This window comes from Prionailurus bengalensis, chromosome D2 (assembly GCF_016509475.1).
Source record: "Prionailurus bengalensis isolate Pbe53 chromosome D2, Fcat_Pben_1.1_paternal_pri, whole genome shotgun sequence".
NCBI lineage: Eukaryota > Metazoa > Chordata > Mammalia > Carnivora > Felidae > Prionailurus > Prionailurus bengalensis.
The window spans coordinates 80995182-81020252 of NC_057351.1; the positions used below are offsets into that span (position 1 = coordinate 80995182).

General features: G+C 48.1%; 1 protein-coding gene across 8 annotated transcripts in view; it reads right to left on the reverse strand.

The window, feature by feature from the left end:
- DHX32 (DEAH-box helicase 32 (putative)) overlaps positions 1-25071 on the reverse strand; it is a 58960-nt gene that overhangs the window by 21131 nt on the left and 12758 nt on the right. For 2 of the 8 annotated variants that reach the window (XM_043597832.1, XM_043597830.1), the window contains exons 2-6: positions 22835-22929; positions 20638-20869; positions 17321-17845; positions 5741-5934; positions 1684-2056 (exon numbers count right to left, since the gene is read on the reverse strand). In XM_043597832.1, coding sequence (XP_043453767.1) covers positions 1684-2056; positions 5741-5934; positions 17321-17602 — 849 coding nt within the window. In that variant the 5' untranslated portion in view covers positions 17603-17845; positions 20638-20869; positions 22835-22929. The remainder of the gene's footprint in view (positions 1-1683; positions 2057-5740; positions 5935-17320; positions 17846-20637; positions 20870-22834; positions 22930-25071) is intronic. The other 6 variants (XM_043597833.1, XM_043597831.1, XM_043597836.1 and 3 more) reach the window with 3 other exon arrangements.

Here is a 25071-nt window from a genome sequence, read left to right on the forward strand (position 1 = left end):
CTTTCTTGAATCATGCAGGCTTAGGAAATGATCACAGAATAAATCGCTATAATAGGGAGAAGACCTCCTATTGAAGAAACTGTATAGTCCATACATGAAAAATCACTAACTCTATGGTAGTTATATATTTGAGATTCTGAATTACTTTCTTTACGGAAGCAGGTAAAATCTACGTTGTGAGAAGGCTGTCTGAAGTTCCCGAAGCTGGGAGGGCCCGTCGTCCTTTATGCTTTGAACATCAAGCCGCATGAATACTTTACAAGTATTTTTGAAAGAAGTGAGTACTTAAGGCTCTGAGGGAGAGCTGAGACACTTGTCTTTGCTCAGCTGGTGCCTCGGCCAACATCAAACAATCTCCCTTTCCCTTTGTGGTTTCTGCTTAATCACTGGACTCACTACGTATTTGGGTCATGGTCTGCTAAAAAGTAGCACTTTTACTAAGATGATGAGCAGGAAAAAAAGACCAGGAAATTAGTCCTTAAGAAGAAAGAGATAATCCTTGAGATTCTGGGGGCCTCTAGATTCAGCCAACAGAATACTACAGGGGAAGTAGGGTTGGGGCATAGCCACAAATAAAAACAAAACCCAAATCCACTGCAAGCCTGATGGCACCTTGACCACATAAAAGCAGTAGCAAAGACTCAGTTACACATTTCTTTCTTTTTTTCTTTTTTTTTTTTATGGTTTATTTATTTGGGGCACCTGGGTGGCACAGTCAGTTAAGCGTCCGACTTCAGCTCAGGTCATGAGTTTGCAGTCTGTGAGTTCGAGCCCTGCGTCAGGCTCTGGGCCGACACCTCAGAGCCTGGAGCCTGCTTCCGATTCTGTGTCTCCCTCTCTCTCTCTGCTCCTCCCCCACTCAAGCTCTGTCTCTTTCTCAAAAATAAATAAACGTTAAAAAAATTTTTTTTAAGTAATAAAGTTTATTTGAGAGACAGGCAGCATGAGTAGGGGAGGGGCAGAGAGAGAAGGAGAGAGAGAGAATCCCAAGCAGCGCAGAGCCCCACGTGGGAGTCGAACTCAAAAAAACCGGGAGATCATAACTTGATCCGAAACGAAGAGTTGGATGCTTCACGGACTGAGCCACGCAGGCGCCCCTCGGTGATACATTTCTAATTACTCTTTTGAAACCACATTTTCCAGAATCCATGTGAGATCTTTGTCATCCTTTTTTAAAAGGACCCCAGTGCAGGGAGAGAGCCCTCTGGGTGGGCTAGACATTATACTTTCCCGCTAACACTGCGGTGACCACTGGAGGGACATCTGTGGGATGGGTGGAGGCCTCGTCTCCGGCACACGCCCCTGGTCACACGGGAGACAGTGAGAGCATGACGAGAGTCGGCGTGCATCTTCCCTCCCGAGACCATCTGGGGCAGACGGACACTCGGCCCGAGCCTGGTCAGCGGGTGAGCTCTGGGGACCACGGGCTGGAGACCCCCAAGCCGCCCCCGGGCCCTCTGTCCTCACCGCCCGGGACTGCAGAAGCACTTCGGTGCTCTCCTTCCAGAACACGTTGTGTTTACCCTGCCTGCGTGTCTTCTCAAGTATTTAAAACAAGCAAGCCTTTCAACGGCGACTCAGCAAACTGAAACCTGTACGTTAATTATTAACAGCCTCGCCACAGGGTCAAAAGGCTCCCCCCTAAGTAACCCAGCTCCGCCCTTAGGTCAGAATATTACTTACTTGTTCACAGGCCAGAAAGACCACAATGTCTCCCTTCTCACCAGACTGGTGAATTTCAAAGATAAGGCGTACAATGGACTCAAAAGACTCCTTCTGGGCCCCGCTCAGGTACACAACCTCCACGGGGTGCTGCTTCTTCACTTCTATGAGAGGCACGTTTCCGTAGTAAGAAATGAGTCTGCTGATCAGGTGAGGGGAGGAGTTAATTATAAGCTTCAGTTCGGGTCTCGCCATTAAAACGTCCTTAAGAAGGCCAAGTAACACATCCGTGGCAATGCTTCTTTCGTGGACGTCGTCTAAGATGATGACCCCGTAGCTACCCAGAAACGGACTGGACATCATCTCCCTCTGCAACATGCCGTCGGTGCAGTACCTACAAAGAAGAGGCGGTCAAGTTAGCGGCTCTTGGGAGACACCAGACGACTCCTGCCACCACCACAAACGCCTTTGCCGTCCCCTAACTCACTCAGGAGTTAGTGTGATAGAATCACAAGTTACTACTGACTCTCGTCCAAAAGCAAGTTATTTAAATCTAGGCCTCTCTCGTCATGTCAGATGAATTATCCCCTTCTCAGCAAACTCCCTCCTCTAAGCACCGATCTTCTAGGAAGAAATGTTCCCCGCCAGGAGGAGGCAGTGTGTGGGTTTTGTACATAACATCGAAGCTTAAATAAAAAGGGGAAGATGGGGATTTATTTAAAACTCCACTAGACTCAGCAAAGCCTGGCCTTCCAGATTATATAATGCTAAAGGAACACTAAGGCTCAATCCTAAAGCTATACGGACCTTTGATTTTCCCTATAGCACAGAGATCTACTTCCTACCTTGCATTCATAAGATCGCATATACAGTGCTTAAAAAAGCACTGTTCTGATGACTATGTTAAAAAAAAAAAATATATATATATATATATATATATATATATATATTTGGACACTGTTAAAGTTTCATCAAATGCAGTTTATATTTAAATTCCTAATACAAAACTCCTGAAGGCTAAAAATGAAATCTAGAAAAGTTTTATTAGTAGTTTCTGAAATTAAATATATTGAATTTGACCTTGAATGAAAATCTGAGTAATTCTTTTAAAACCTGTGTTCTAGAGGGTCCATATTTGAAATTTATGTGTCATTCTACAGAACATCTTCATACATAGTTCAGAAAGACTATTCTAGGTATATAATATTTAGGTATATCTACGGTTTCGAAAAGGGCCACCAAAAAAGCCTAAAGAAGAACTAAATTGTTACATATAACGTGGGGGAGGGGGGAAGACAGTGGTAGGCATAAAGATTGTATTTACTAAGTGTCTATTACCTACCTAAAAGATTAGATACTAAGGGGTTACAAACAAAGTGGAAAAGACCATACCAAATACAGGACCTTGCCTTCCATAATCGGTAGTTAACCTTAAACCCTCTCATTCAAATAGCCATTCACTCTGAGCTTATTAAAAATTATGGCTATGGGGCGCCTGGGTGGCGCAGTCGGTTAAGCGTCCGACTTCAGCCAGGTCACGATCTCGCGGTCTGTGAGTTCGAGCCCCGCGTCAGGCTCTGGGCTGATGGCTCAGAGCCTGGAGCCTGTTTCTGATTCTGTGTCTCCCTCTCTCTCTGCCCCTCCCCCGTTCATGCTCTGTCTCTCTCTGTCCCAAAAATAAATAAACGTTGAAAAAAAAAAAATTATGGCTAGAATTAGATGTCCAAGGAAACGAATCTGGTTCCAATTTACCTTTGTAACGAGAAAGTCGCGAGCACGGACAAGGGGCTTACGCGTGTCGGTCACACGCGTGAGCTCGTCTTGCCCCCGCAGCCCCCCTGTGAACAGGGAGAGCGGGCACCCCATCTCACGGACGGGGAAGCTTAAGCACAGAGAGGTTCGGTGGCTTGTGCAGGGCTCAGGTGAGCAAGTGGCAGAGACACGCATTTGACAGCCACGTCGCCTCCTTTTCAGAGCGCGGAAAATCGAGGGGGAAAATGGGGGATTGCTCTCTTTGATCAGAGGGGGCTTTGCACTAGCTGTGGCCTCTTTGCTGCCACTCCCGCTCTGTTAGCCACAAATCAGAGTATCTGCTGACACCGCACCGGCTGGGGGCTGGGGGCCGGGGGAGGGGGTGGTCGTCAGGGTGGGAAAGAAAGAGCAGTCTCCCAGCAACAAGAAAAACTGCCAAGTGAGGATAAAAAGGCAATGTAAGGGCCGAGGCCCCCAGCAAAGGCAGCAAAAGGGGGCCAAAGCGGGACCCCAACTCCCATCCACCTCCGGGATACACCTGCAGTTCAGCCCCCCTGCAGCCGAGAGCTACTTTCCAGAAAGAATGCTACATGCACGTTAAGAACGAAACAAATGTCAACATAAGTTGTAGTTCTTCGTGCGGCCGCCAGGATTGAATGCTTGGGGGGCGGGGGCTCTGCCATAAAATAATCCCCTAGAAGCTACGTCCCAACACATAATAGACGTTTAAAACGGGGAGATGGGTCTTCCACCTGCTCTGACAACATTGTTCGATTTCTCCAAAATTATTTATCTCCATGGCTTTCTTAAAAAAAAAAAAACTTAATTAAATTTACACTTGATCCATAAAAGATAAAAATACTGTAATACTTCATTTTGGAAGTAACTGTCACCGAGAGTCCCTGCCAAAACGTTTCCAGAGTCCAGATGGCATTAAAGATATAAAAATACATACATTAACTTTAGAATATAGTCAGAGCTGTCCTTTAATTACTACTGCGAGCATGTGAAAGGCCACTTCAAAATGTGAAGGGTAAAGAATCAATCTGCCAAGGTCAGGGACCCTTTACTCTTTCGGGGACGTAGGTCCTGCCCTGTCTGCCACCGGCAGGGAGGTTTTTGCCTATTTCATCTGTATCGTTTACAGACCATTTGCATCATAGAGTTTATGCCTAGGTACTAATTTGAGGCCCTGGCTATCAAAGCAGAAGGTGATGAGCCTATCTTCGAGAAGTTCAAGTCATAGCGCTGTTGACGGAAAGATCCGTCCTGGTTTAACACTAGCCTGACGCCCTGCGTCCTCTGTTTTTGAAGATAAACACTTGAGGGGAAGCGGCTCAGTACCACGCAAATGAGTCACACGGGCTTTCTGAACGGGAGAAGTCCCCAGACTCTTCCACTGGAGGATCAGGGCCCTCTGGCTGGCTCGGGGAGGGCACCGCTCCTTCCTTCCACTGGCAAACTTGCTGATGTGAGATGCTGGGGAGTCCGAGGAGGAGCACGCCGGGACCGCTGTCCCATACCACGGCACGGCACAGAGCACCGCGTGTACCCCCTCCCTGCTGGGGCAGATCTTCCCCCACCGTGGGCCCCACAAAGGAGTTACAGGTGTGCAGATACACTGTTCCCAGCACACTGGTCTCCCCAGCCCTCGGAGCGTCCAGGCCGCGCCTGGCTCGGCCCAAGCCCACGGGATGGCCAAGCAGCCTTGACCATGTCCTTGAGGTGCTGCTAACTACTTTCCACGTGGGCTGTGATGCAAAACTCCTTGAGCAACACGGCCTCAGGGGAGGGCTCTCCCCCCACTTATCCTTTCTCTTGTCCCTTTTCCTCTGTGTACCAAGCCCTTGGAGCCCCCGGGGCAGAGGGTATCTCCCGATAAGTAGAGATAAGAAGAGGTCCCCCTCCCGCAACTTGTGGTGGCTGCTGAGAAGACTCTCCGGGAGAACGCCGGTCGAACCTGCCATGAGGAAGGCTGGAATCGAGGAGAGTCCGGCAAGCACCGAGCTTTCTAACTGACAGTCCAGGAGCGGGAGGGAAGCCTTCCTGGAGGAGGTGACCCTTCGCGGCTGGAGGGAATCCGCCCCGCCCGGAAGAGGCGTGGGCATGCCAAGCGCAGGGCACACAGAGAACCACACGGACTGTGTCAACCCAGGTAACTGGTACCGACCCGTCCCGGGGAGGAGCTCGACAAGCATACGCCGGATGGTCTCTGGGTCCGAACGAACAAGGTCGTGGCCGTCCCCCGCGGGTTACGGGGCGACGTGGGAGGAGTGGAGGCGGGGGCACAGCAGAGCGACCCCCCACCCCCCACCCCGACACCGACCTCAGGATGGTCTCGCTGGCGCAGCAGTTTTCAAAGGGGATCACGTAGCCGACTTCGTGCCCGATGTTAACGTCCATCTCGTCTGCCACCCGCAGGGCGAGCTGCACGGCGCTCTGGGGGCGGACCTGCGTGCACACCACGCCCCCGTGCTGGTAGCGGACGGACAGGCAGTACTCGGCGCACCACTGGGGAACCTTCAGCGGGGAAAGAGGACACGGGATCAGCCTCCTCCGGGAAGGAACTCGCGCTCTGCTCCGCCAGGGAACCCGCGGGGCGTGCGGCGGGGCTGCCACGCACCCGGGGTTAGGGACACTGAGGCACAGGGTGATTCCTGGAAAATCACTGAATAAAGTTAGGACCAAACACGAGGTTGCAGGGGCTGTGAGAGTCTGACCACTTCCAGATGGGGGGAGAAGAGAAAAAAAAAAAACAACAACATAAAAATCAAAGGCAAAGTTAAAAAACAAACAAACACATTTTCAACCTCAGCTATGCTTCTGAAAAGACTAATTTTTCTTCCAGTTGCAAGAAAGCTCCATGAGACCTATGGCTTCTGGTATCGACTACTGCGTCTTAAGCAATGGAAATATTAAATAGCACCTCTGTGACCGCAAATTAAAGCATTTACATTTAAACCTAAATGGCCGTAACAAAATAACCAAATAAGCCTCAACATATCCCCGGTAAGAGACGCTAACGTACACTAGCGTTTATCATATACAATGTAAATGAGCCCGGGGGGCTAGTCAACCACTCCATCCAGGTTCAGAAAGAGTCGATTCCGACGCTGCTGCTGAGTCGTTTACACTAAAAATCCATTTACCGTATCAAGTTCGTTTGTGCGAGAATTAGTATACTAGAAAGTACCTGTTTCGGGGCGCCTGGGTGGCTCAGTCAGTTGAGCGTCCGACTTCGGCTCGGCTCATGATCTCGCGGTCTGTGAGTTCGAGCCCCGCGTCGGGCTCTGTGCTGACAGCTCAGAGCCTGGAGCCTGCTTCGGATTCTGTGTCTCCCTCTCTCTCTCTGCCCCTCCCCCGCTCATGCTCGCTCGCTCTCTCTCTCCGTCAAAAATAATAAGCGTTAAAAAAAATTTTATAAAAAAGAAAGTACGGTTTCATCTGTACGCTATAACCTGAGGTGCTATCAATAAATAATACTTTGTGACGTGTTTTTTTCTTCTTTTTAATGTTTATCTCTTTGAGAGCAAGGGAGCACCAGCAGGGGGAAGGGCGGAGAGAGAATCCCAGGCAGATTCCCCACTGTCAGCACAGAAATAACACAGGGCTCAAAACTTCTGAACCATGAGATCATGACCAGAGCTGAAAATCAAGAGTTGGATGCTTCACCGACTGAGCCACCCAGGTGCCCCGTGACATGTGTTTTTAAAACAGATCATTCTAAGAGTGTTTTTAAATTTTTTTTTTTTAACATTTATTTAGTTTTGAGACACAGAGAGAGAGAGCATGAGCAGGGGAGGGGCAGAGAGAGGGAGACACAGAATCTGAAACAGGCTCCAGGCTCTGAGCTGTCAGCACAGAGCCCAAACGTGGGGCTTGAACTCACGGACCGCAAGATCATGACCCGAGCCGAAGTTGGACGCTCAACTGACTGTCACCCCGGCGCCACTCTGAGAGTGCTTTTAAATAGATCTAAGATCTTTAGAGGTTTTCACATGTTTAATTATTTTGAGGTTTGCTATTTACTAGACCCGTCATAGAACTCTTAGATTGTAATCCTCACTGTAATTTGACACTTAGCCAGAAATCATCAGTAACTCCAAAATGAGCCACTGCTGTGCACTGCAAATCCCTAACCGTCAACACTGCAAGTGTACTTCCCCCATTTAAGATAGGGGTCAGCCTTGTTAACAGGTCGAAAACGAATCAGTAGTTAATGGGTTCAGTGCCCACTCTGTCCTATGGAAGATGAATGTTTAAGGTACCAGCCTCAGGAAATCTAGAATCAAGGCACACGAGGAAACAACAAGGCACTACAGGGGCCAAAGGCCACCATTCCAGGTCTGGTTTGCTACTAGTTTGTTCTGTTTTTGTTTTGTAATCTCTACACCCAGCATGGGACTCAAACTCACGACCTCAAGATCGGGCATCGTGTACTCTTGCAACTGAGCCATCCAGGTGCCCCAGCTAGTTGGTTATTTGTAAATCACAATTTCTCTAAGCTTCAGTTTCCTCTCCATAAAATGGGTTGCACAGAGGAATTACCCTTCAAGTCTAAGCTCCTGGGACGTTTTCTCCACAATGCTTACTGTGCCCGCGCCCCCCAGAGGCAGAAGACCCTCTAGGGTGCTACCCAAGACCACACATTGCTCACATGTCCTGCAGCTCCTGGGCCGTTCCTGGTGTCCACCCACCCCGCTAGACCATGAGCCAGCCCTGGGAGACCACAGGCTGTCTCTCTTGGTCACCAAATAATTGCAAGTCATTTTACTCAATAAATTTTTGATGAATAAACAAATTCCTTATACTTTCCAAAAATGTTTTATTTGTATTTATTAAAAAAAATTCGTGTTTTTTTTTTTTTTTTGAAATAGAGAGAAGGCGAGGGGGGCAGAGGCAGAGAGAGACAAGGAGGGAGAATCCCAAGCTGGCTCCGCGCTGTCATCACAGAGCCCGAGGTGGGGCTCCATCCCATGAACCGTGAGATCGTGACCTGAGCTGAAATCATGAGTCGGATGCTTAACTGACTGAGCCACCCAGGTGCCCCCGAAATATTTCAAAAGCCCACGTTTCTGTATACTCTACCTTGAACTGCTTCACCATCCCAGGTCACCTAAAAGGGAATTCACATAAAATTTTCTGTCTCCCTCATTCCCCAGCAAATAATTTTTAAGTCCTTACCAAACCCTTACTTTTTTAAACCTGATTGCCTTCATGTCGGGATCCACTCTCCAGGTCGCTAGCTGAGACTCTACACAGCATTCTTGTGAAAACTGTATTAAAACCAGTTGTTTGAATTTTTGTCTCTCCACCAGACTGGAGAATCCTTAAGCTGGACATGTGTGGTTCATAATTTCCCCAATACTTGGCAGAGGACCTGACACATAATAGACATAATAAATATTTGGATGGATGGCTAGTTAAGGGTATCATCATAATTGAAGGACGGGAAAAGTCCTGGACTCAGAACTCAGCGTGGGAGAGAAGTAATAAAACCAAGGGACGTTAACTGCAAAGGAAGCTTGAGCAGTACTCACTAGCAGACGAACTGCATAAGAGGAAACAAATATCCGGGGCGCCTGGGTGGCTCAGTCGGTGAAGCGTCCGACTTCGGCTCAGGTCGTGATCTCACGGTTCGTGAGTTCGAGCCCCGCGTCGGGCTCTGTGCTGATAGCCTGGACTGCTTCGGATTCTGTGTCTCCCTCTCTCTCTGCCCCTCCCCTGCTCATGCTCTGTCTCTCCGTAATAAATATATGTTAAAAACAAACAAACAAACAAAAAAAACAACAATAAAAAAGAGTGCAAGACTGACCACACACACACTGTGCATAATCTAAGGATGTTTGCGGACACGGCCAAGTGACTAGATGAACACAAGTCGTGGCTAATTGCAGGGAACCCCTTCAAACGTGGCTCTGACCGCGGACCACGCACAGCCCCCTCGGGAACAGCCACACGCAGGGAGCAGCAGTGAGCGACAGACACGCCGAGGGAAAGGAAACAGGGAATCATCTGGCCCGTTGTGTACAATTTCTCTGGTCCTACACACCTTCTGGATCACTCCAAGCCAGCTAGGGCTCATCGATAGGTTTGGTGCCTTAGCAAATTGTGGGCATTTCATGATTTCAAGGGACGCCAAGAAGACCGCTTCACAGGTCACGCCCGCCCGCCGCCCGCACCTACAATAAACCCTGTGCCCTTCCTGCCCGGATTCTGATCCTCGGGAAGTGGCTTTGGCTTTGTCCTAATATACCTTAGCCTCTTACCAGCGAAGTATGCACCTGTTCGAGATTTCGTTTCTCTCTTCTATTGTTTCTCTGTGGGAGAGAGTCCCCCTACCCCCCCTCCCCCGCCACCCCCCCCCCCCCCCCCCCCCCAGTATTAAGAACGTATCTAAGTTGCAAGTGCCAGAACTCGGAGCACTTAAGTACCTGCACCCTTCCATCCATCATTTGGCTTTACTCCTTCCAGAGAGAAACACTGAGTTCTGGGCCACTGTGTGCCTTAAGTATCCTTTTAGAACTTGGCATAAGCTGTGCAACCTGGTGAACAAAATAGGAAACTGCCCCTCTGACACATGAATAGAAGAAGAGAAAATAAACCCATCTACAGATTGATCTGGGAGTGCAGGCAGTAGACAACACCCAAATTCAGATATTTGCTCTAGAAACTCGCCCTACTAGAAATTATGACTGCAGATAGTTTCATTCCGAACTCACCGCACAACAGTTTCAAACTCCCTCAACCCAGGTTTTGAATGCCATTGCCCGGACCGCGTGACGTGCCACACGTGTGAAAGCCCGAGCCGGGAAGCACGTCTCCGTTCTGTCCCAGAGCCCGGCTGGGCCGCCTCTGGGCCGGGCGCGGTGGGCCATCAGTGCCGCAGTGCGCGGTGAGAACGTGCGTCCCCGGCTCTCGTCTCCTGCCTGCAAGGAGACCCCCGGGACGCTGGCCCGTGTGCGGCACGAGACTAGGCGAAAGGAGTCCTCTGGGTAACCAGAGTCTAATCTACCTCAAGGCTCCACCAACGCAAGTTAGTAGCTGGACTTCTACGCTGCACAAAGTCACAAAGGGAAGAAAAGGCACTCTGTTCTCCAGGCAGCAGGCGCGGAGGCCGGTGGCTGGACCTGGGAGAGCCGGGACCCGGGGTCCTCGGGGGGCCCGATCCGGCAGGCCCAGGACAGCAGCGGCAGCGGCATCCGTGTGCGGGCCCACGGCTGCCGCTGTGGCGAGAAGACGGCCACGTGAGTTACATCCGTGGAGCACTTGCTGTCCTTCCACCCGCCGGCAGAGGTCGTCTCACCTCATCGAACGGACACATGCAGAAATGAAGTGAGCCGGGGGCGCCTGGGTGGCGCAGTCGGTTAAGCGTCCGACTTCAGCCAGGTCACGATCTCGCGGTCCGTGAGTTCACGATCTCGCGAGATCTCGAGTGATCTCGCGTGAGTTTGAGCCCCGCGTCGGGCTCTGTGCTGACAGCTCGGAGCCTGGAGCCTGTTTCGGATTCTGTGTCTCCCTCTCTCTCTGCCCCTCCCCCGTCCATGCTCTGTCTCTCTCTGTCCCAAAAATAAATAAACGTTGAAAAAAAAAAATTTAAAAAAAAATAAAAAAAAGAAATGAAGTGAGCCGGACACGGCTCTACCCCTGTTAATATAGCCTAGTCCCGAAGGCCTCCGAGCCCTCAGGTTATTGTCACTCACCTGTCAGCGACAGCCTGGTTCCCCTTCTGCTCCGCAGGACCACGGAAGGCGCAGCCAGAGCCATGGCTCCGATCGCTCATTCTTATTCCAGTGCCAGAATCATAGGGACCCAGAGTTGAAAGGCACCTAGAGGACCTCCGATTCACCCCAAGGTATGCATCCCTACAGAAACATTCCCGCAAAGTGACCACCCCTGAGCACGCTCCTAAGGCCGCCCCAGGGGACCCACCGTGTCGGGACACACTACTGAGGAGTGGGTCCCCCGCTGAATTAAATGTCACACGTCCCCGGATACCATAATTTGTACGTATCTCAACGGTGAGTGAACACAGGTAGAATGTACCAGCAGAAAATGGTGGACAAGTTTGCTCAGTTACTGGGGTGGAGATGTTCTATACCATAGAGTTTCTGAATTTAGGTTAAATCTCAGGTACATCACGCTTACTCCCCTCACTAACTCGTCCACTTCCTGGGAAATTTCAGGACAAAAGCCAGAAAGCGAGAAGCAAAGAGAAGAGACAGTTCTAAAAATATTTCGTTCTCTGTCGGGCTTTCTCATAAAGCTGCCGCCAGAAAAGGCAATAGGAAAAGGTCCTATAAATGTACGAAAGGTCGTCCTATTTTCTCTCGGGCAGTCACAAAACGCCAGCCGCACCGGAGAGAGATGGAATTTTTTGGGCCCTGCAAAATGTCTGTGGTCCTCTTTAGAAGGCTTGGGTCTAAAGACAAACTCTTGTTTGAAAGGCTGAAACTCTGAGGAACCAGAAAATCATCTCGGAAGCTAACAAAAATAACCGGGCTGTTTCCAGAACCGAGAAAACAACCGATGCTCCCGATACGTAATTTGGTTTAGAACAGGCCCACTTTCCCATCTATTTAGATTTCCCATGCTACTTAGATTTATCTCACCCCGAAGATACACACCGACTTCCCGATGAACAGAAAACAAGCATTATTTGTGAAAACGGTTGAGAAGTCGAAGACAGCACGAGAGACCATTGCTAGCTATCGACGTACCATATTCCACGGTGTAGGGTGACAAGTCTTGCCTTTAGCGGTCGCAAATTCTAAAAGAAAACTCAGCGGGTATATATTTGGTGTTTTCCTAACCAAAAGAGCGGGCTAAAGCAATTCTGAAACTACACGGAGCGTGCATTCCAGGACTGAACAAGTAACGATACCACGTATCGTGATCACGTGGCAGGTTCCTCAAGGTTAGAGAAGGGAGTTATTCAGAGGCAGCAAGACGGGCCACAGCGAGCCCTGTGCTTTTGGAACTGGCATCAGAGGCACCGGCACAAATTCATGGTTTTGGAGACTCAGAGAGACAGAAATAAAGACGGAAATAGAGAGAAATGCAGAGAAATAGAGCTACAGACAGAGAAACAGTTACAGGGGGAGACGGGGAGGTGGCACACATACCCACACACCTGCCTCCTAGCTCTGTTACCTGATGGGGCCTGGAAGCAACGACGAGCTGATGGCAATGCCACTTGGTGCCCAGATCTTGATTTCTAAGTACAGTTCTCCACCTAAAGGGACCAGGGCTCCCTGAGGAAAATGGCTGTTTCTTTTTTTTTTTTTTTAATGTTTATTTATTTTTGAGAGAGAGACAGAGCATGAGTGGGGGAGAGACAGAGAGAGAGGGAGACACAGAATCCGAAGCGGGCTCCGGGCTCCGAGCCGTCGGCACAGAGCCCGACGCGGGGCTCGAACTCGTGGACCGCGAGATCGTGACCTGAGCCGAAGTCGGACGCTCAACCGACGGAGCCCCCCAGGCGCCCCGAAAATGGCTATTTCTAAGACTGGAACAGAAAACACACTAGATGGGCCTGTCACGTGTTACGGGGCCAGAGAGCAAAGAAACGCGCCAAGAATGATGGGGACCGTCAGAAGGACGCAGAAGTCATCCCACAGGCCATGTCGGGGACAATCTGAGCAACAAAATAAATGGGCTCGGTACTGAATAAGGAAAGAATATTTGAGCCCACATTGAAATGAATAAATGAGCAAATAAACAACGAAGAGGAAGTTTAGCTGTACAGAAGAATTCCGAATACTAAACGTAGAAGGAATGTCAGAATTAGAAAAGTCACCACTTTGGTTGGCACCTGGCATCAGTGTCCTACTGTCAAAGAGTGATCTGAGGATAGTAACACCAGCAGGTGCACGTGTGACAAGAAGCGTACTTTACGTGGTCTCAAATTGCCTCCTGTATCTTTTACTTCCATATTTTTAAATGTTTTTATTTATTTTTGAGACAGAGAGAGACAGAGCATGAGCAGGGGAGGGGCAGAGAGAGAGGGAGACACAGAATCCGAAGCAGGCTCCAGGCTCCGAGCTGTCCGCACAGAGCCTGACGCGGGGCTCGAACCCATGGACTGTGAGATCATGACCTGAGCCGAAGTTGGCCGCTCAACCAACTGAGCCACCCAGGCGCCCCACTTTCATTTTTTTAAGTGAAACACTGACTTTTTAAAAATTCCATTGTGTAAAAACTCTTGAAAATATCTCACAGAAGACTTATGCAAAATGCTCATCACAACACTTGGGAAAAGCAAAACCCCGGAAGCAACCCAAATGCCCATCATCAGGAGAAAGGATATATAAACTGCAGTAGATTCAGGCAAGGGGCAACCCTCAAAGGGAAAAACAAATGAAGCCCAGCCATAAAGCATCAGGATCATTTGTGGTTCTCAAAGCTCGGTTTCGAGACCGCCAGCATCACCCGCAGGTTTGTTAACTGTGCCAGCTCCCCTCCCCCCACCTATTGGACTAGAAACTGAGGCTGGGCAGGAGGGTGGGAAATGGCAGGTGGGTTTTAGGGAGCCTCCAGATGAGTCTGATAGGCTCAAGTTAGAGAGCCACTGTTGTGGATGAATGTCAGTTAACACCTGGGCAGGACGGGCTGGTGTCAGAGCACAATAATATGTCCCTTTACAAGTGAAACCTGGGGACACCTGGGTGGCTCAGTCGGTTAAGCGTCCGACTTCGGCTCAGGTCATGATCTCGCGGTCCGTGAGTTCGAGCCCCGCGTCGGGCTCTGTGCCGACGGCTCGGAGCCTGGAGCCTGCTTCGGATTCTGTGTCTCCCTCTCTCTCTGCCCCTCCCCCACCTGTGCTCTGTCTCTATCAAAAATAAATAAATCTAAAAAAAAGTGAAAACTGGCTAACCAGGATAACAGTGCTCATAACCAAAAATATGGTAAGTCTATAAAAAGAAAAGTAAGAAATAATGAATCCAAGTTACTCCGTGGAGGAAAGAGGGTAAAATATGGGGAAGGCAGCCTCGGAGAACGACGGTGTTTTACTTCTTCAATTAGGCAGTGGGTACGAGAACCTCCTCACAGCTCTTTTTTTTTTTCTGTTTTATTTATTTTTGAGAGAGCGAGCAAGCAGGGGAGGGGCAGAGCGAGCAGAGGACAGAGGATCGGAAGCAGGCTCCGTGCTGACAGCAGAGAGCTCGATGCGGTGCTCAAACTCACCAACTGTGAGACCACAACCTGAGCTGCAGTCAGAGGCTCAACCGACAGAGCCCCCCAGGCGCCCCGCATCTCCCCACCTCCTCAAGGATGGGGAATGATGGTGACTTTACAGCGAAGCACAAGACAGCCACCACCCTACCGAGGCACCAAACTTCATTAGCATCAGGGACAGAACCGTTATGCCTCCGCAGAGGCTGCACCGAGGAGGCTGCCACAGCACCTCCACGGTCTTCTTGCCACAAACGCACAACTGGAATTTAATCCTAAGGAAGCATCAGACAGACGCCGGCTGAGGGATGTCCTACAAGACACTCTTCCAAAATGTCAAGGTCAGGAAGGACAAGGAAAACCTGAGCCCTTTCAGACTATAGGTGGTTAAAGAGAAATGACCATTGAGTGCAATGTACTTTGGATTCTAGACTGGAAAAATGTTTTTTTTTTTTTTTTATAAAGGACATTAAAAAAAAGGAGGTGAGAGAGGGAGGGAGCCAAACCATGAGAGACTCTTAAAAACTGAGAACAAACTGAGGGTTGATGGGGGGTGGGAGGGAGGGGAAAGTGGGTGATGGGCATCGAGGAGGGCACCTGTTGGGATGAGCCCTGGGTGTCGTATGGAAACCAATTTGACAACAAATTTCATATTTAAAAAAACAAATAAATAAAAATAAAGGACATTAGTGGGAAAATCGATGAGATTTGAAAGTCTGTAAACTAGAGAATCATGAAATGTCAATTTTACATTCCTGACTTGGATCATTACAGTGCGGCTGTGCTCTGTTTTTGGTAAATATTTGCTGAAAGATTTGGAGGCAAAGGGCCTCGTATCATCAACGTTGGAAGGGTTCAGAATAAAAACTGTGCGTGTCTGTAGGTGTGTATGTGTGTGTGAGCGTGTGTGTAGGTGTGGGTGTGTATGGGGAGAGAGAGAATGGTAAAGCAAATGTGGTGAAATATTAACATCTGGGGAAGCTAGGTAAACAACACGTGGAAAATCCTTGTCCTATTTTTGCAAACTTATTCTAAAAATCTGAACTATTGCAAAATAACAACTTTAAATCATTTTTCAATTTTTTTAACGTTTATTTCTTTTGTGAGAGAGAGAGAGAGAGAAAGAGGGAGACAGAGGATCAGAAGCAGGCTCTGTGCAGAGCCCGATGCGGGGCTTGAACTCACCCTGAGAACTGTGAGATCATGACCTGAGCCGAAACCAAGAGTCAGCCGCTTAACCAACTGAGCCACCCAGGTGCCCCCAATTTTAAATAATGTTCAACTTGCCATTTGTCCACAGTAATCTGGAATATTACACCCACTCAGTTTTCAGCAGGAGCTTCTTGCCGACATGCCAAAAGCATTCATTGTAACAACAACTCACCCTAACGAGTAACAGTTCGTAGCAAACCCTTGACATTGGCAGCTAGGTTAAAGAAAAACCACCTATTGTCCAGCCTTCCTCCCTTCAAGTTAGAACAAGTAAGCCCCAAAGGTAACAAACAACCTGAATGTGGCAATGTACTATAGAAAGTCCTCTTATAATTCCAACTCAGAAAAGTATGTGACATTAGTTAGACAAATTATCCAATCCCTCTGGGCCACTGTCAGATCGTCTTTATGGCCTATTTTAATTCTCATTTTTCATAAGAATCCATGCATGAATTTTATAACAGAAATACTGCTTGCTTTATAATTTAAAGGTAAAATATAGATACCACTAAAATCAAATCTAGAAGTTCAAGCAGAACAGCAGCCTGGACAATATACATTTTTCGTGAACTATTTACCCTAATAGATCCCGAAATGTATGACCTCAGGCCAGGATGATATGTGACCACTTCCTTATTTCTCATAGTCTGGAAAATAAAAATTTTCTTGTGCTGTTGGATTTCTGGAGCTTAACCAGCTTCACCAATAAGCATGTCCAAATGCCTCGATCATCAGACTGCTGGACATGGAAACAGAGCAATTAACCCCCAAGTCTATGACAAGCAAATAACATTGATCACATCTTTTAAGATATGTAATGAAACAATTTGAATGGATTTTTATCTACCATTCTAGAGAAAATGTTGTGGTACGCTAAACACAATCAACACCTATATATAATTAACTGTTACTCAGCTGGCTTTAATAAATAAAACTAGGTAAGTCACAACTGCTGTGTCTGAATTGCTAATGCTTTGTTTTGTTTTGTTTACATTGCAATCCAGGCCTATCTCAAGAAACAAGAAAAATCCCAAATACAAAATCTAACAGCACACCTACAGGAACTAGAAGCAGAACAACAAAGAAACCCCAAACCCGGCAGAAGAAGAGAAATAATGAAGATCAGAGCAGAAATTAACAACACAGAATTCAAAAGAGCAGGAGATCAATGACACGAAGAGTTGGTTTGTTGAAAAAAGAAACAAAATTGATAAGCCTCTAGCCAGGCTTCTCAAAAAGAAAAGAGAGAGGAAACAGATAGAATAGAGAAATCACAAATAGATAAAATCTCAAACGAAAATGGACTTGTCACAACCAATCCCTCAGAACTACAAGCAATTATCAGAGGATACTGTGAAAAATTGTATGCCAACAAACTGGACAACCTGGAAGAAACGGACAAATTCCTAGACGACCAGATTATTATTAAAAGTGAACACCGTGCTGTGACACTATAATTACTTAAGTGACACAAAAGTACCCCACATAAGGCAAATGGTATTTCGTAGCGGCTACTCACCTGAGAGCTCTTGCCGCATTTAGCATCTCCTGAAACGATCACAATTTGATTTTGAAGCAGGTTCTCCATAAAGGAGTATTTTTCTTTCCATATTGGCAGATCCTCTCTTTCTTTTAGCAGTTTGTAATAACGTGACGAATAAGGCAATCCATCAAAAGGGTTAAGTTCCAAGTCCTCGCAGGCCAAAACGCCCTCCTCATCCCCATCGCTGGAATCAAGGGATTCTGGGAAATAGCGCTTCTCGGACGCAGAGTTGGGACCTTCCAGCTCTTTTTCTTCCATCTCGTCCGAGAGGGAGCTCAAGCAGCTGGCATCCTACATGGGCTTCCCCCGACGATCACCCACCGCCAACAGGGTTCAAAGTCCACGGACACAGACTCCGGTGTCCTAACTGCCAAGACTTCAGTCCGCGGTCTGGGCAAGTTGCGTGCCTCAAGTCTGCATCCGGTCGCCTCCGCTGGGTCCCCTACGGTCCCGGCTCACGAAGCACTCTTGAGCACGTTAAATGACAGTCAGCAAACCACGCTACCGACAGACAAACAAAGAAGGAAAATCAGACACAAGGTGTTCAGGAGAAAAAGCACCGGTGTTCAAAACAAAGGCGTTAACTGGTTTTTTGTTCTTCTTTCCTGGGAACTGGCTACTGTCTGTCATTTCCGTGGCCTAGTTGAAAGCCGGGGAATAATTCAAGGCTCGCTCTTCAAGTTGGGGTAGCTGCGGTTTCCTCCCCGCCGGCCTGGAGACGGTGCCACGTGAGCTGGACCTCGTGCTCTCGGCCTGACCTCGATCGCAGGCCCTGACAGCAAAAGCAGCAACCAGGGGATGCGGTGGCCGTTAGGCCCCACCACAGGGTCTCTAACGCCACTACGAGAGACGCTGGGCCCTGCGACAGGGAAGACTGTCAGGGCCCAGGGGGTGTTCCCCTAACACTGGTTACCAGTCTCTATTTTTTTTTTTTTTTTTTAATTAAGAAACCTTCTAGTTTAGGGGCGCCTGGGTGGCTCAGTCGGTTGAGCGTCCGACTTCGGCTCAGGTCACGATCTCACGGTCCGTGAATTCGAGCCCCGCGTCGGGCTCTGGGCTTCCGATTCTGTGTCTCCTCCTCTCTCTGCCCCTCCCCCCTTCATGCTCTGTCTCTCTCTGTGTCAAAAATAAATAAAAATGTTAAAAAAAAAAATTAAAAAAAAAGAAAAGAAACCTTCTAGTTTAAAAGAGAGTATTTTTCTAAAACTTCATTTTCCATTTGCCTGTGCCAGTTGACAATGTCAGGCGAGGGAGGTGGATTTCTTTTCTTTTTTTTTCCATTTGAGGCTATCACTAGCTTTTATTAGTAAGGTCGTGTCTGTGGAAGCGAACCAGAAATCTCAAGCCTGTTTCCTGAGGTTCCAGGGTCTGCAGCCCAAAATGTCAGACTCAAGAGGCAATAAAAAGAAAACATTTATTTTAAACAAAGAAGAGAAACTCCCCCGGCCAGGACAAATCGACACCAGTAACGTATTCCCTACCTGTCAGGTAAGTGATCTTCCAGTCAGGAGTGATTTTTAAAAAAATCCAAATCAACATTGCTGCAAATAAGCGTCTTTTCACATTAAGCAGGTGAACACATGAAAAAGTCAGAAAAACTCAAGTAAAAAAAGAGCAGAGCATAAAATGCCGTTCATGATACTGTCAGTGAAATTACTCTATTTACAGCACTCCATTTATCCTCACTATTGCTTTAGACTGTTGGGGCTCAAAGGGCCAACTCCTCAACCTACATAATAAAAAAGGCTTCCCCACTGGTCAAGCCAGGCTCCAGGGAAACAGTCAAACACTCCACAAGCCCCTGCTGACTGCCTTCTCAGGGCCTCCATTAATAAACCAGCCATGAGACACACACATAAGGATACGTTTGGGGTCAGGACCAAGAGTTTTAAAACTCACACAAAAATAGGCCAAAAGAGGGAGAAACTAATAACCAGAGGTGGGGGGGGGGAGGGGAAGGATGTTGGAGCTCCTCAAAGTTAGAGTTCTTCAAAATTCATTCTGGAAGCCATTGTTTCCAAATTAAACTGGAGTTACAACGATGTAATAACACAAATGTAACATGGATTAACGGCCCAGCTCTTTGCCACCCCCCCATGGGTGGCACAGAATAGATCCAAGAAACACGATGGCTTGAGATCACAGGACAAGCTAACGTTGAGAAGGTATCCAAGAATCAGAAAATCCCAATGCTTAAGGGAAGTTACCATTTAGTTTTATGTTCAACTTTTGCTTTATTCTGATTAGAATCCCTTCTAGGGGGTTCTCATTTGACAGGTAAGTTAAATTGTTGCCATGACCGATGATTGTTGGAGGTACTATTTCTGAACTGTTTCACTTCAAAAAAGAAAAAAAGCACAGCTATTATTTTTACCAGATATACACCCCTGAAATGCTTCTCTTAGTTTTACAATACTCCTTAAAGATGAAATTATCTTGCACTGAGAGTCACATTTATAAAGGATCGAGCGCTTCGAACCCCCAGGGAACAGTCCAGTTTTCTGAAGAGTCATCTTTCTAGAGATCTCAGGGTCCCCTCGCCCCTTCACCACACATACGCTGTACAGCTCTATCACCCACTTCTCTGTCACGGGGGATTCAAGATGGCGGCAGATGCTCTGCCCCTGCTCCCCTGGAGAGGTGGACTCGATTTCCTCTCCCTTTACTCTGAGCTGGCCCTGTGAATCTCTGCCGTCACAAGAAGGCAGTCAAGTGATGCTGAACCACTTCCAAGGTATTCACATGCCTGAATCACCCCCGTTGGAGCCGGCTGTTATTGGCTGAGACACCCAAGCCACGTGAAAAGGCCACCGGGAAGAGACCAAAACTGGGCTTCTGCTGACAGAAAGCACAGGCATGTCATGTGGGTAAGCCACGGACAGTGCTCCAGCCCAGTCAGGTCTCCAGATGCCCACAGGCCCAGCCAACACAACAGCCAGCAAAAGCAGCACCCACAGGAACCCAGTCCACCCAAAGAATTGTGAGAGGGAACACAGGGTCACCGCTCCTGGAAGCTACTACGTTCCAGGGTAGTTTGTCGTCTTGCAGCAACAGATAACCAAAGCTCTGCCTACTAAAACGATCTAACTTTCTCTTCATGACTCAGGGTCACCATTACGTCAGTTCCTAAACAGAATGATGTCCTCAGACTTCCCTTAAGCGTCCACGGGTCAAAGGCCAGACTACTGGTCTGAAGAGCCACTTTTCTGCAGAGATTCAGTCCCCACGTCCCACTTTGGTCAGTGAGCTTGCCCCGTGAGCCCCCCCTCTGCTTTTCTAACCTGCTCTCCTACCTGGCATGTTAGAAACCAGTTAGTCTTGTTTGACAGGAAGACCTGTAAGGTCGAGTCCTCAAAGGGTTCTATGTTGACTCCAGTAAGTCTGAGCAAAGCTATGAAGTCTGTGACATCTATTTCCACTGCTCAGATGCACTTCTCGCCGCTCTGTAGTTCGGAGTTCGGGATTTCGACGGGGCAGTGGCTGAGTCTTCCAGATGGAGGACACCTCTCTGCATTTATCCTGCAACTGACATGAGCCGTGTCAATATTTTCTGGGATATAATTAAATACACATACAAGAGATCCATGTTTTGGCCTTTGGCAAATTTAGTAATACCATCCTAAGTAAGGGAAAACAAATATGGTAGGTTACGTGCCACTCAAAATAAAATTTAGTAAAAATTGTTCTGTTGCCAGTAGCAACAGAATCTGAAAGATTCAAAGAACCTGAAAGATTGGTAATTTGCTCCTTTTCAAAGCTATCTTACCTATAAACTGGGGACTGCATAATCTGTCAAGGACCGCCCTTTGAAGTGAGTCTATTACAACTTTTAAACGAGTACTTATTAAAATACTACAGACCTAACGTAACACGAAACCACCTCAACAACAAAGAATCAGAAGTTGATGTAAGAGGAGCTACATCTTAGTCATTCAGATGCTTGGCTCTGGTGCAGTAATTCTAGAAATACAGTTCACAGAAACGGAAAGATAAAGTTTGCAAGGGGCTAAGTAAAACAAGGTCGTGAAACCTGTCCGGAGAAACTCTGGTTTAGGTCTCACAGTTCAATGCTCCTCTTCTGCATTTTTCTCCGTGTTCAATTTACTATAAATATATATTCCTCACACCGATCAAATTCTCAAATGTACAACTTTAGGACTTCACGGAGATCTAAAAGGGCCAGTGTGGTCTCATCCGGTCTCACGGCTTCAGTGCCATCCACACGTGGGGGACTCTCACTTATAGGTCCTGTTAATCCTGGCTCTTAAACTTCAGTCTCCTGTGCTCAACCACCGACTGGTCACCTCCACCTTGGATATCTGACAGGCATTTCAACACGTCCTAAACCGAGCTCCTGATGTTCACCCCAGAGCCACAAACCGGGTCCTGCCCTTCTCAATGACTTCCTCCCTTTCAATGGCTCAGACCCAAAATGCTGAAGTTATTCTCGATTTCTCTTTATCTCAAATTCCCCTGCCTGCAAAGATGTGCACATCCTAATCCCTAATCCCTGGAACCTGTAAATCTGTACTTGGCATGCCGTCTTCGTGAAGACGTCATGAAGTTACAGACTCGAGACAGGGAGCCCATCCTGGTGAATCCAGGGTCACCTTGAGTCCTGAAATCAGACGACCTCTCCCAGTTACAGTCAGAGGGAGACAGGACTATGGAAGAAGGGCCAGAGGGATGCCGTGTTGCTGGCTTTGAAGATGGAGGGAGGGCCACGAGCCAAGGAGTGACGTGGGTGGCCTCTGAAAGCTGACAAGGAAGTGGATTCTCTCCGAGAGTCTCCAGAAAGGAACACAGCCCTGCTGGTCCCTCGGCCTTAGCCCAGTGAGGACCTTGATGGACTTCTAACCCACACAACTGTCAGCTCGTAAGTTACCACTAACTGCGGCGACTTGCCCGACCGCCCGATCCCGTCAGTGCTACTTCCAAAATGCCTCAAGCACTGTGAGCGGCTGGTCACCTGGGCCGCTACAGCAGCCTCGTGACTGGCCTTCTGGCTGCACCCTTGGCCCCGCTGTCACTCCTCAACCCAGTCGCAGCGACCCCGTTCAAGTCAGCACGTGGTTCCTCTGCTCAAAGTCTCTACCGGCTTCCCAGCTCCTCTGACTCCAAGGAGAACCCCAAACACTTAACAGGACTGATGGGCCTGGTGGCTCCGCCCTCATCTCCGACCGCCCCCCTCGCTCCCCCCACTTCTAGCCCCGTGGCCCCCTCCGTGTTCCTCGGACACCCTGACGTGTGCGGGCCTGGGGACGTCGTGGCTGCTCCTCTCTCTGAAAGGCCCTTTCCGCAGGTGTCCCCACGGCTACCACCCTTTCTTCGTGAAGGTTTTCTCACACGCCCACCCGGCGAGGGCTCACCGGCCACCCTAAACTTTGACCCACCCCCCCCCATGACCCAGACCCACTTCCTAGCCTCTCTTCCTGCTTTGTTTTTTGCCCCTTCATGCTCACCACCGTCTAACAAGGTATGTATTTGTACCTGTTTACCTCGTTTCTGGTGGAAGGCCAGCACCACTCAGCAGAGCTGTGTCTCTCTTGCTCACGGCCGTCTACAGCAGATTCCGCATGCTAAGCCTGTGTAAATATTGGTTGAGTGAATCATGTTAGCACTTCAGAGATATTTTTGTTCAGCTTCCCAAGTTGCCCCACGTTGTGTCAGGGACAAAGTCCTTCAAAGCGCCTCAGGATCTGGTTCCTCCCATGTGCCTGGGCCTTCATTTCACGCCGAGATGCTGGTGACAAGCGATTGTCACTAGGCTTCCGGGTTTCTAAAGGCTCTGGCCCGAAATGCTGGTGAATTCCCAGGTTCCAAAACTGAAACGTTTGTACGGGCTCTTGGTTTTCCCTTGAATCACACACCCAAGCCACAGTTAACTCTTGTTTCCACACCGAAGGTGGGTTTCTCTCGAGCCTTTCCGAAGAGTCGCCGAGCTGCCCTGAGTGGTGATGGAGGTGCACACCATGCTTGGGGCAGGCCCCTGACCGTCAGAGCTCCCGGAGATGACCAGTACTGGGGAGCAACGTCCTTCTGGATTAGGAAACTACTCAACCATCTGTGCTTATTATCCTTTCCCCACGTTTTGAGTCTCTCTACTCAGACTGTTATCGGAGCGCTACCTACCCTCTCGGGTAATTTCCACAGTCTGAGCCCACATACAGTGGGTGCTCAGTTAGCGATTAGAGGCTGAGCAGATAATGACCGAATCGCTTTCTGTTCTTCAGGGATCTTCCACTTCTAAGACTAACATCTGTTTTATTACAGGTACTATTCATGATCTAAAAGGTTCGCCCTGTCCTCAGGTTTTCTCATCCTCCACGCCTAGATTTTTGGTCTTTCGTTCACTTATTCGGCCAGTACCTGGGGGCCCACCAAGTGTCTGTCCTGTAGACACAGTGGTGCCACAGAGACAACAGGCAGGTTTGGGTCCTGTCCTCAGGGAGCTCACCGTCCCTCGAGGCAGAGCACGGGGTGTGAAACACGGATGGTCTGGGACACGCGGACTTAGTCTTATGGTCAAGGAACTAAAAGAAGGCGGATGTGGCTGGTACCTGAAAGGAGAGAGAAGGTTCTGGTACAGTTGCGCTCACAGAGGAGACGTGGCCACGTCACCAGAGACCCGATGTGCTACAGAGATGGCGTTTTATTTTAAGTGCCACGGGCCAGACTCACCCGGTCATTTCTTAACCCAAACTTTTATGTTTTACACTTCTGGTTTTCTTTATAATTCTCCTCCTAAATTGGATATGTTACTCTATTTGTTAATACTAAAAATTATAATTTTCTTAAAGTCATTAGTGAATCAAGTCGTAGGAGAGCTGGTACCAGTTGAAGGCAAAGGGCAGAATGGAACAGAGAGTGGGGTTGTGATCTGGCTTAGCAAGCAGGGCAATAAATCATTTTCACGTAAAAAAAAATCTTAAGATTAAAAACTAAATAACATCTCTTGAGCATTTTAAATCATTTTCCCATAGTCTATGAAAATAGGCTGTTCTGTGTGATCTAATTTACAGCCAGTCCCTTTCATGTCCACTCTTTAGAAAAAGGGTTGTGGGGGAAAAGAGAATGAACACACACACACACACACACACACACACACACACACACCCCTTACCTTTCAAAAAATTATTCTTTGTATAGGACTCCCAAATCTGTTGTGACCCTATTTGACCCATGAATTTTTCTTGAAGAATCACTGTTAGTTTGTATCGAAACCTTAAAAATAGTATCTATTTAATGTCTCTTCGTATTCTGTACAGCAGTAAATGTTTTATTACTAATATATTTGCATATAGGATCAAACAGAACCAGTCATAAAAAGAAAAAAGAAAAAAACCCTAAGGATGAATCTTCTATAAATACTAAGCTTCATAAGTTGTGCTTTTGTCATTTGTATCCCCAAACTCAGATATTCCCCAGTGTCCCAGATTTCGGGATCTCCTAGGAGAAACACTACCCTTGATGAAGTGAGCTCTGATCTCTATTATGATAGTCTAAGGGCTGAAAAATAAAAAGTATGAATTCTGGCCATTGACGGGAGCAACGTAGGAAAAGGAGACCTCTGTCTATGCGGAATCTTTGGAACCAAGCTGTAACACTAATGCAAACACTCAGAACACGCACTCAACACGTTTACTCGGATTTTCATTTTGCCCTCTTGCTCTAGGTTCACGGCAGACTTCCTAAAGTCAAGATCCATTTCCAAGCCCTCTCTACAA